This window comes from Anas platyrhynchos, chromosome 19 (assembly GCF_047663525.1).
Source record: "Anas platyrhynchos isolate ZD024472 breed Pekin duck chromosome 19, IASCAAS_PekinDuck_T2T, whole genome shotgun sequence".
In the NCBI taxonomy this organism is placed as follows: domain Eukaryota; kingdom Metazoa; phylum Chordata; class Aves; order Anseriformes; family Anatidae; genus Anas; species Anas platyrhynchos.
In genome coordinates this window covers 10,920,620-10,932,213 of record NC_092605.1, presented here as the reverse complement: position 1 = coordinate 10,932,213, position 11,594 = coordinate 10,920,620, and the positions used below count along the sequence as shown (strand labels likewise).

The 11,594-nt window shown below is 55.4% G+C and overlaps 1 protein-coding gene across 1 annotated transcript; it reads left to right on the top strand.

The window, feature by feature from the left end:
- The first annotated feature begins 7,346 nt into the window (after positions 1–7,346).
- On the top strand, positions 7,347–11,503 carry CCDC42 (coiled-coil domain containing 42). Its single transcript, XM_038165560.2, has 7 exons — positions 7,347–7,505; positions 7,839–7,944; positions 8,068–8,172; positions 8,707–8,904; positions 9,359–9,580; positions 10,595–10,753; positions 11,213–11,503. Exons 1-7 carry the CDS (start codon positions 7,429–7,431, stop codon positions 11,309–11,311), a joined length of 966 nt encoding a protein of 321 aa, XP_038021488.2. The 5' UTR covers positions 7,347–7,428; the 3' UTR covers positions 11,312–11,503.
- The last annotated feature ends 91 nt before the right edge of the window (positions 11,504–11,594 follow it).

The following is an 11,594-nucleotide window of genomic DNA, read 5'->3' as shown; positions in this document are numbered from 1 at the left end:
AAGGATGTGCTGGTAGAGGTGCCGGAGGGCTGCACAAGCCTTCAGACACAAGGAAAGATCTGCACACGAGAAAATCTGAACGTGGAGGGGTAGCAAAGCGAGGGGGATGTGAGGGAAGAGCAGAGGCTGCAGCATGCAGGGGCACCACAGGCAGGAGGAAGAATGCCTGCAGGGAGGAAGATGAAGAAGAGCTTCAGCTCGCTGCTCAGTGGGGAAGGAGAACTAAGAGAGGGGGATGCGGGGAATGCAGAAGAGTTTGGTGGTTTCTTTTTTTAGCTTTAATCCTCATAGAAATCCAGACGTGACCAGAGAGTTAATGAAAGGGGAGGAGAGAAAACAGGCAGAAGAGAAGAGGTAGGATTAAAGACCAGGTGGGTGCATGGGATGTACTCATTTTGGGGGGAGCTCGTGGGGATGCTTCAAAGTGGGCATGACGAAAAGAAGAAAATCTGGCCAGAAAAAGGAGAGGAACCACAAACCCATCACCAGAGTGACATTGGGCCAAGTCAGGAGGAATTATTAAATGGTTTCTGAATGGATCAGTTCACTCCAAATGAATCTCATGTCCTTGTCTTTCAGGCCTGATGACCCGGCAGAAAGGAAGAAGTGATGCTGCGAGCTGGATCAGCACGTTGGGCTGCCAGGCATGGCCAAAGAGCACATGGGAAGCCCAGCCCCAGCATCAGCCCTGCTTGGGGCAGATCTCCAGGCTGGAGGCAGCAGCCTGAAGCACACCCACTGGGGCACGAGCCATCTCCTGCCCTTCTGCAAGCACTGCCCCATTCCTGGGCACAATCTTCATCCATGCGAGTGCTCTATGGGCTCTAGAGCTGCTCTTTTACTTTGGCCATGCTGTTTTCCAGGCAGCCAGTCCCAGGTCAGGGCCACCCAGACGCTTGTGCCAGCGTGGGGGTGTGAAGAGCTGGGAATGAGCAGCTGAGGGCGAGGGGCCGGGCTGTGTCTGCAGGAGAATCACGGATGGATTATGGCAGCTTAACACATCCATCAAAACCTGGTTTGGCTGCAGAGAGAGCTCAGAGGAGCCTGCTGGGGCTGGCCCTGGGTTTCTGGGCTATATTTTCTCTCCTGGTTTGGATGGTGCAGCTGTAATGCACGAGTATGAGTGCATCGGGGCTTTATGGGGTTGCAAGCACTCAGGGTGAGAAATGCAGGTCTGGTGGTGATGTGGACACATCCTGGGGATGGCAGCACTGCCTGTGTGTGTGCAGGGAGGTGCTCGGGGGGTCACAGGGTGAAGAGGAGTCTGCAGTGCCTAAAAACAAAACTGGGCAAAACTGGGCATTTGCAGGGTCTAATTCTGAAGCCCGTCTGTTGTTCACTCGGGACTGATTTCAGCAGGATTTGTGTTGAGGAGTGGGAAGGGATCTGGTGCACAACTACAGAGCAGCATGAAAGGACCTAAGAAGGCTTCTGCACCATTGTAGGGATTTGTGGGGAAAGCCTGGCCTCCTGGCAGGTGTCAGGCCCTGAGCATCCCCTTCCCGAGGTGACCCCAGCCTGTAAGCAGCTCCCATACCACTGCATCCTCCCCAGGGGTTTATGTCCTGCATGGTGGGACAGAGTCAGACCTATCTGGGCTGCAGCGGAGGATGAGGCAACACCATAGACAGGGCTTTGCTGACTGACCACGTAGCTTGCTTTGTCAGCACTCAGAAGAGCCCCAGCTGCACACAAAAATGTGCCCTCCTCAGCAACTGGGAGCACCAGCGGAGCCTCATGGCTCAGGGAAACATCCTGCCCTGCACAGCTGGGGTTAGGCGACGTGATTCAGGACAGAGCTGCTCTGCTTTGGGGTCTGAGCCATGCTGCAGCACCGAGGGCCAGGTGGCTCTGCAAACTGCGAGGAGCCTGAGCCTTCATCCACGCTTTGAGCATCCCCAGAGGGACTTCACATATCTCAGCTCCGGGCCTTGCCAGGACACAGGCACAGGCACCCCGCTGTGGCTGTCCCTGGGCTCTGCCCACACCAGGGTTCAATTCCTCCTCCTGCCAGCACCTCTGTGCTCTGAGGGGTGCTCACCGGCCCCTCACAGTCCCACCTGTGCCCACATCTCCTCTGAGGCTCAGTGGAGTCAGGTGTGATCTGGTGCCACCAGGCCTGGCAGGAAAGTTTTCAAAGCCCCAGAGAAAGAATGAACCGAGGACTGAATGCTTGGAAAAAGCTTTGAGCTCCTCTTGGTTACCTGAGAGCTGAACCCAGCCCAAGGGATCCGAGAACCTGGGGCTTGCAGTTCTCCTGCTGAGTGTCTGAGCTCCCATGGAACTGTGACCAAACCTCTGATGGGGAAGAGAGGAGGGCAAGACCTTCCCAGCAGCCATGGTAGGAGAGGCAGCTTTGACTGATGCAAGAGCACAGAAATTCTTTATCTCTGCAGCAATTTGATGTGCCGGAGAACAGTGTGGGAGCCGGGGGATTGATTCATGGTGGGTCTCTCTGCCCAGAACATTCAGGATCAGATCACCATCCCCGTCCCCATCATGGGCAGCCTGAGAGCTGCCTCAGGCTGGTGCTATGGCCAGGACTTGACTCACCCAGGCAAAACTCTTCTAAGACAAAAATGAGACCCTTTCTTTTCACAGTGATGCTCCCTCTGTGTTTCTGATGCTGCCACGATGCTGTCTGCGCTTGTCAGAGCTTCCCTGGGAAACAACCATGCACTTGGTGCTTCTGGGCTGGAGATGACTTGCACCACAAAAGATGAACTCGGACACTTTGGGGCTGAACCCAACAATAAAGCAGGTGCCAGGTCAAGTGAGGGGCTGCAGGGCCCAGCCAGGGTGCTCAAGGTGGCCAAATGGGATGTGTCACTGGTAGGTCATGGTAGGTGCCCTGGGTAGGCCATGGAGGGAAGCAGAAGCTTCCAGAAGGTGATTTGGGCATCAGAAGGGTTATTCCCTGGCAGTGCTTACCCCCTCACTGGCTACAAAGGGACCTTGGGGTGCCCTGTCCCATGGGGATGTCTCCACTGAAGACATCTACCATGACTTTGGATAATTACCCTTAAAACTTGCCGTTTGCAGACACAACCCAGACTCCAGCTTGAACTGAACGTGGGTAAGGGGCAGTTTGCTGCCCAGAAACACCCGGGAAGGGGCAGTGGCACCTGCCTGGGAGAAGAGGCAATATCTGGAGGCTGGAAGCAGAGCCAGCCCGCTCTGCCAGGCGTCACACAGCAAGTGAATAAACCCATCTTAACATGGTCCAGCGCTCGCTGCTGCCGCGGGGGTGTCTGGACACTGAGTCATACTTTGCTTCTCATCCCTGCTGCATCGTCCTTATTTTTTTGATTCATGGAGCTCTCTGTACACAAACGAGCACGCTGTCCTTTTTGGTCTCATTCACTTGCGATAAAGATGTGTTCAGCAAATGAAGTCTTAAAATGGAAACATCCCCAGATGCCTGTGTTGAATTGGTCTTCTGCAGCAGGAAACAGCGTTCCCTTTCTCCCTTCTTCACCTAAATATCCAGGCTGCTGTTCCCTTGTGCTGAGAGCTCGCAGCAAATATTCTCCATCTCCTGGCTTTGCTGCCCTCTGCATCCTCTGCACAGGCCGAACCAGGCCGGGATGGGACCAGCAGCTGAAGCAGCAGGCACGGCAGGGAGGTGCAGAACAACCCTCCCCATTGAAGCCTACACACCCAGGTGCAGTTCCATCAGTGGTTCAGCAGCATGTTTAAGTTTTGCAACCCAGCTAAATGAGAACAGAGGTGACATTGCAAGAGGGGAGCTGGACAGATTGCTGTCCTGACAGCAGAGCCTGATGCACACAGAAACCCTTGGGGTTGTGAGTTTCCAGGGGGGTTTCTTTAACTGGGAACTTCTGTTTCATGGAGATTAAATAGTCTTGTATAATCCCATGGCTCCAGGAGCTCAGGGCTTAGAGGTCCCTACATAAACACATAGGGACCAGCAGTGAAACCCTGATGTAACAGGGACATAGCCTGCAATGACACAACCCCACTGGCAGTGCTGGTGCTCCTGACTTGCTGTCGCCTTCAGAGGGCACCCACAGTGGCTGCCCTGCAGACACCACAAAGGCCAGTTTTGGGCCAGGATGGATGCTGGAAGCTGAAACTGCATCAGAAAGGCTCACCCTGCTCCAGGTGGGAGAGACAGCAGCCAGGAAGGGTTTTCCATGTCCAGACATCTGTCTGACGGCTGCCCTGTGCTCTCCCATCAGCCTGCGCTGTCTGGCAGGTGCCTGGAAATGACTATGTCAGTTTTAGGGTGTGCTGGCTTGCAAGCAGGTGCAGAGCTTGCTGTTTGGAAACCACTTCTTAGCTCTATCTCCTGCTGCTTCTTGCATCAGCCCCCAAGCCTGCACCTCCTCCCAGCCCATGGCATGGGAGGTGCACCCCGAGCTGCCCCTGGGTTGGGGTGCAGATGCAGATGTTGGGACAAATCAGTGCCCACAAACCCTAGGGATGGAGAACCTCTGCTCTGCAGAGCAGAGCCCAGCCTGTGGAAGAGGCACTGATGTTCCCAGGGGAGATGGGCACCTCTGACAGCCCTGGCTTTGCAGGGTTAAGCCGAAATCCTGCTGCGCCAGATGACTCAGAGAAGGTAGCAGGGGAGCAAAGTGGCGTGGGGAGAGGCACTGAGCGGTGAGTCAGGCTCCCCCCACCCCTTCCCTTATAGATCAGCAATTTCATCCTGCCTTGCCACCAGCACCAGCTGCATGCACATGGCCGGGCAGGGGCCAAGGAGGGGCTGTGCCCCAGGGCCGGGCTCCTGCCACCCTCGGGAAGGCTGCCGGCAGTGCTGAGGCAGGGGAACGGGGCAGGACTGGGATGCTGCGGGGACTGCACACTTGTTTAGTAAGTGCTCCCTCTCCTGGGCTGTGGTCACAACAGTCCCGGGGAGAATTCAAGTGCTTTTGGCTAATCGGAGTTGTCCAGGGCAGGGCACTTGGTGGAGAGCCGTATCCGAGCATCCCCGAGGTGTCTGTGTCCCCAAGGCACAGGGACGCTCCCCCTGGAGGGTCATCTCCTCCCTTCAGCACATCCCTTGGGGACCTAAGAACTGGGGAAATGTGCTATGGAGAGATGTGGTCATTCAAAGTCTGATACAGAACTTGGTGTGATTTGGAGGAATCACCAAAAGCGCTTTTTACTGGGAGCTCTGATGGCCAGAAGGGAAAGTCTGTCAGCTTCCCATCAGGCTTCAACTGCAGGGTCTTCAGGAGCACAGGAAATTTAAAAGAAAAAAAAAAAATAGTTTCCTTCAAAGAGTAAAAAATGGGGGACGTACCTAAGGGATAAAGAGAGAAGGTTCCTACTGGGTAGCTATGACTCAGAAATGGCATTTTCTATATTCTAATAAGGGATGTCAAGTCAGGGGTAATTTATTCATGGCAAGCTGATGCAGTTGCTATGGAGAGTATAATAGGAAGAAACTCTTTTTTAATGCATAGCCTATTGAGGAGGAAAGCGTTTGTCAAAGATAAAACCTCGGTGTGAGGATAAAAGCGGCAATCAGTGATTAGGAACATTAAAACAGAAAAAAAAAAAAAAAAAAAAAAAAGCTGTCTGCAGGCACTTCCACTGCAGTGAAACGCCTTCCCTGAGGGTGGGGAGAAGACCCAGCTCAGGATTTCCCATCAGAACAGGACAAAGCATTGGCCATCACAGCTCCTGCAGGACAGGCATGGGGCCGGCATCTTCTGGATGAAATGTGTGAGCTCCCACCTCACAGCTGGCACGGGGCAGCTTTCCCTGGCCCTTCTGGCACCCCCCGACACAGCTGGGTGCTCAGGAGAGGGTGTGCAATGTGGGCTCACCCAGCAGACATCACCTGCGGAACACGGGACATCTCCCCCCACATCTTCTGGAGGTACCAGTCCTGCACTCAGCCAGCTGTCTCACCCCGTAAGTGACCCCTGAGTAATATCTTGGGGCCACCAGGCATTGCTGTCAGAGTTGTTTGCCACAATGCACGTGTTTTATGCCCATCATTATGGTATTGTGGTGATGGAGCCCACCACAACAAGGAGTGACCGTCACCAGGAGCTGTACAAATGGGGGGGCTCAGACCTCCTGCCTCAGCAGCTCTGCTGCCTGCCGAAATGGGGTGGCAGAGGCAGGAGCAAAGGGAATCATCAGCTCCCCACTGCCAAAAAGTGGAGAAATGGATGCATGGGAAGGGGCTTTCCCTGGCCACAGGAGCACTGGGAGGTGCCCAAATTTCCCCAGCCCAGCTACCATTTGAGTGACCCCCCCTGGACTCACAACAGCTTCTGCTGACCAGCAAGAATAAAACCCGGTGGGACTTCTTCCTTCACAAACATGCAAGCAGCTGTAGCACTGCTCATCAGCGTGAAGCTCAAGGATCCCACAGCCACCTACAAGGGAAAGTAAAACCCCGCAGACTTCATAATGGGCTGCACTTTCCCCTCGTGCTGTGGAAGATCAGCAGCTCCAAGGGCACAACGAAATACGTGAATCCAAAGGCTCAGGGCAGCCCTCGGTGCTAGACGTGCCTTCAGGCAGGAGGGTGGCTGGTGGCAGTGCCTGCTCCCCGGATCCTGCCTGTCATGCATGTGACAGTGTCACGTATGGGGGATTCTCAGTGAGGCTGGGAAGTCAGCCAGTGCTTCCCCTTGGAAATGTCTGTCTCCAGTTATGCATAATGATAATGAACTTTAACTGCCTCAGCTGCTGATCATAGTGCCCAGCACCTGCCTCAGACTGCTCTCCCAAAAATTGTTGTGTATTTTTTTTTTAATATTATTATTATTATTTTATTTTACTTTATTTATTTATTTATTTATTTATTTATTTTATGTTTTACTTCAGAGAGCACAGCTCAGGTGCAGGAGGATGAGGACACGCACGGCTCTGCAGCTCTTTTTGTGTGATGGAGCAGATCACTGCCACTTCGGCAGCAATGAAGCTGGGTGTGCTGGGACTCCCCTCCTGGTTACTCACCCTGCAGGGTCCCTTGCTCTGCTGGGGACCACCAGCTCCTCTAGTCCATGGAGGGAGCACCTTCCCAGGGAGGATCCCTAGTGGTCCCCACCTGCACCATCCCTCTTCTTGCTGCTTAAAGGGGCCAGATCTGGCAGACCTCCCCCACCTTACTGGTCCGCAGTGAGCACAGGGTGATGTTTTCCTGACAGTAATTCCAGGTTTGTAACAAAAAGCCCCGATTCGGTTGCCGTGTAACTGCCCGCGCACCTTCCAACTGCCCCTGGAAGCTGTTCTGGGCCAACCGGCCACCAGCAGCCAGCGGCCACCAGCACAGCGGGGGAAAGGGAAGGCCCTGGGGGAGCAGAGGCAGGAGCCCCCGGGTACATGCCCTACCTGGGGGTGTCTCCTGCACACCGCTGAGCCCGTGGGCTGGCAGGGCTGTGCCTCAGGGCCGAGCTGCACCAGGAGGCTCCCTGGGAGCTGCTGGTGGCTGGAGCAATGGCTGCCACGGGCAGTGAGGACCTGCCGGCCTACTTCAGCGTGCAGTACAAGCAGAATCTCCTGACCCTGCTGAAGTGAGGGATCTCCTCCACCCTGTCCCATCCTCTTCCCCTGCCCCCTCCACCCCTCCTGCCCCCCATGGCGCACTCCCATCCCTTATCTCCACCACTGCGAACTCATCTCTCCTCCTCATCACCACCTCGCTCTCCCTTGCGCCTCCCTCCCCAGCCCTGTTCCTCCCTGTAACACCCCCTTGCTCCCCCCGTGGGATCCCCTCTGGTCCTGGCAGACCCACGCTGCTGGGCCAGACCTGAGACGGGTCCGGGGAGTGGTGACGGGGCAGGGCAGGGCAAACCCCACCGAGGTGCTGAGCCCAGCGTTCACCTCAGCGAAAACTTCTGCTGCAGGAAACTCAGGCTGACGGAGGAGGACTCTCTGTGTCCATTTATCCGCCTCCAGGAGAAGAAGAAACAAGCCCAACAGATGCAAAAGACTCTAGAGGAGAAGGAGGAGGTGAGGAGGGCGGCAGGGTCCTGGTGGTGGCTGGGCTGGCTGGTGGTCTCGTGGAGGGTGGCAGCACACAGGCAGGTGGCTGCAGGCACAGGAGCCATGCCGTGCTCTCTCTGGCCCTGCCAGGCTTTCAGGGAGAGGATGAAAGCCATCGCCTGCCAGTGGAGGGACCTGCAGATCAAGGAGGCTCAGCTGAAAGCTTACATGAAGAAATCTAGGAGGGTCCTTCAGGTACAGCTGCCCCTTCTCAGCTCAGCCAGCACCACCCCGGGCTGCACCACCAGCTCCTGTCCTCCCTCGGGAAGAGATCCTGGGGGCACCGCTGTCTGCCCACATCTCCATTAAGGCTGGAGGAGTGAGGAACAGGTCTAGGGGGGCAGGGGAACCGTGGCAGCTCAGGGCTTTGCACCACAGACATGGAAAGCCCTGGCAGGGCTGGTGCAGGAGGCAGCTCACTGTGCACCAGGGGGATGCCCTGAGGACCCTGAGCAACCCCCAGAAGGGTCTCATCCTGTCCCCACTGTTGGCACCCAGGGACACATACCAGTAGGTCTGAAAATTGGAGTGCCATTCCAGGTGGTTGTCTCCGAGCCCAAAGTGTCAGTGCTGAGAGATGGCCTTGTTAAATGGGGAGTGAGGGTGCTCCCAGGGGTGCCTCAGCACTGGGCTCTCCTCTGGGAAGGTCACTGCGGCCAGTGCTGTTGAGTGACCCAGCTTCTTCTTTCCCTATGTGTGTGTGGGTGCTGGTGGAGGATACCTCAACAGGAAAATGATAAGCTGCGAACCCAAGCTCTAAAGAAAGCCAGGAGGGAAAGAGAGATGAAGATGCAAAAGCAGAGTGAGCTTTTGAGAGCTAAGACGGAATTGGAAGCCCTGAAAAATAAGCACCAGAAACTCAGCAACAGAGTGCAGAAGTACTCCGTCTTCAGCAAGTACCTGGAGGATGTGGTGAAGACCTCGCACGTGAGCTTGGCCATGAGGAAGATAGCTCATGGTTTCAGGGGGGAGGGTGAGAAGGGGGGGGCCTTCCACGGGCATCAGACCTAAAAGAGATGACACACCCAAGGAAATCATAGCAGTGGTCAAACCCAGAGACCTCAAATGGGCTGGGAAGAGGTTGCCTGCAAATGGGATCTGCCCTTTCAGGGGTGCCTGGGCACCCCTCTGTGCACTGCCCATACTCCTGAAACCCCAGCTGGCCCCTGCCCATGCCCAGGTGACTCGGTGCAGGCAGTTGCAGGAGTGCTTTGTGTTTTATCAGAGCACTGCTCACCTGGGGGAGAGGTGCAATAGCACACGTGGCAGTTCTAGGACTGGCACAGCGGGAAGTTCTCATACCAGGCATGTGTTGCTGCTCACAGTGAGGGGAGGGCAGGGGGTTACTAACCCCTGCAGTTTACTAAGCCCTGTACTGCAGTTTGAGGAGATCCAGAAAGTCATTTGGCGCTACAAGACGCTGATGAGGATGAACAAAGACCTGCTGCAGGCAGAACGGGGGCGAAGGGAAGCATCTGAGCAAGCCAAGGAGCTTCTGGCCCAGTACACTGAAGAGAAAGAAGAAGAGATCCTGAAGTACAACAACGAGCTGGCTCAGCTCAAACTGCGCTTTGACGAGGCTCACAGTGATGTCCTCACCTGGGTGAGGAAACATGAGGTGGGCAGGGGAAGATCTCCAAGGCCTGGCTGTGTCAGGACCAGCTGATGGCTCATCCCAAAGCCATAGGATCATGGCAAGGTCCCTTGTAATGGGGCTTCATCCCTCCAGGGGGCTGTAGACTGAAGAAAGCCAGGGCAGGTCTGGGGCAGGTTACATCAGGGGTTATAACAATACATCACAATCTTTCAGCCCTTGCTTGAACTCACACTGAGTTCAGTCAGCAGAGAAAAGTGAGCCAGCTTTTGGGGAGCTCTGCTTGGCACAAAACCCAGGCATGCTCTGCCACGTACTGCTCAGGTTTACCTGACCTGGCCATACCCACCTCCAGTCACCATTCCTTGCAGTAGCATCCTCACGGTGGGGCTTCAGTGTGGCACATCTAGTGGTCTCCAGTGCTCGTGGCTCAGGACTTGAAATGAAATCAGTTTTTCTGCCTTTTATTCCTATTTGTTTTCATGCTTCACACAGCATCTGCCCATCAGGGCTCATCCCTTCTCCTCCCTCCTTACACAGACCAAAAATGACCTGACCTGTGGTAAAATGGGCTGTAATGAGGCACATCGATGTGTAGTCCCCTCTCAGAGCACAAAAAAGCCCTCAGCTCCACCTTCATCGCTCTGAGGGGGCCTCCCCAAATCCCCCTACTGGATATCCCGTGCTCCAGGAGCTGCGTCCCATGGGGCAGAGCCTGGCTGGGAGGGCAACAGTGGGATGTGCTGCTCTCAGGGTGCCCTGCTGTGGGGACTGCAAATGGGGTGAGACCCACCAGATGAGGACTGCAGGGGCTGGCTGAGATGGAGAAGCTCCCAGGGCAAGGAGCAGCTGTGGTGGTTCCTCAATCAGCTTATAACACCTGAGCTGAACCACCTCCAGCAAGTTCATGGTCTCCCTAGCAAACCAGATGAGTGTGCAAGTTGAGATCTCCAAGTCAGGGTCCCCTAAAAGCAGCGTCTTTGTGGGGTACGTCCACATGCTGCACATCTCCTCTTCCCTCAGGAGTCTCGCTGGGCCCACATTCAGAAGACAGCTACCCAGAGAACCCTGGAGCTGGGGACCATCAGGATGGCCATCCTCAACCTCTTCTACTGCATCTGCAAGCAGATGAAAAGAAGCCTGAGCGTGCCAGCGGATGACAACCACATGCAGCTGAACATGGTAGAGCCAACCCAGACCCTTTCTCCCTGCCCAGAAAGAGGAGCAGCAATAACCCTCAGCTGCCTGAGGGAGGGGAGAGCCCAGGGAATTCCAGGTGCCCAGCAGGTTCCTCCCTTTTCACCTCTTGGGCAGGGGACCTCAGGAAGGCCTGTCTTGTCCACGGAGGCCCAGAAGGGTGTGGGTCCTGTGGGGCACAAGGAGGGGGAGCCAGGCAGGCCAGGCAGGGGGTGCAGATCAACCATGGCCAAGGTCTGATCCATTCAGTTCTGCCCTGAACTCAGACTCACCCCCAAAAGCCCATTCTGGTGGTGCAGATCCAGCAAGGTAAAGGCCTTCTCCTCCTGCTCAGCCTGGTCAGCAGAATTTGCTTTCTGAAAGGGCCAGCAAAGGGCCTACTGTTCCCATCCCTGCAGGACACCCCCCAGCACTGAGCTCTCCCATCTCTCCTCCTCACCCTAGGTTCAGCAATTTATCCAAGACCTCACAGACATCTCTCTGGAGGTGAAGAGGAAGGACATACAGAAACACCAGCAAGCAGCTAAGGCTACAGAACTATAAGGGACGTGCCACCCTGACCTGGTCTGCCAGCAAAGGCCCGGCAGGGTGGGAGGGCAAGAGGACAGAGGGCCCCACGGATCTTGTAGACTCCACCATAGGTTATGCCAATGAAGCTTCATACCTTTCTGGCTCTTCTTTCCTGTTCAGTCACTGAGACCTTTTCATTCTATTAAAAATAGCAATATGTTTTAATATGCCTCCATTTCTTGGGAGGGTTGGAACCATCAGATCAGCTCCATCCCACAGCTTCAGCCCAGAGGCAATATGATGCCTTGTCCAGCAG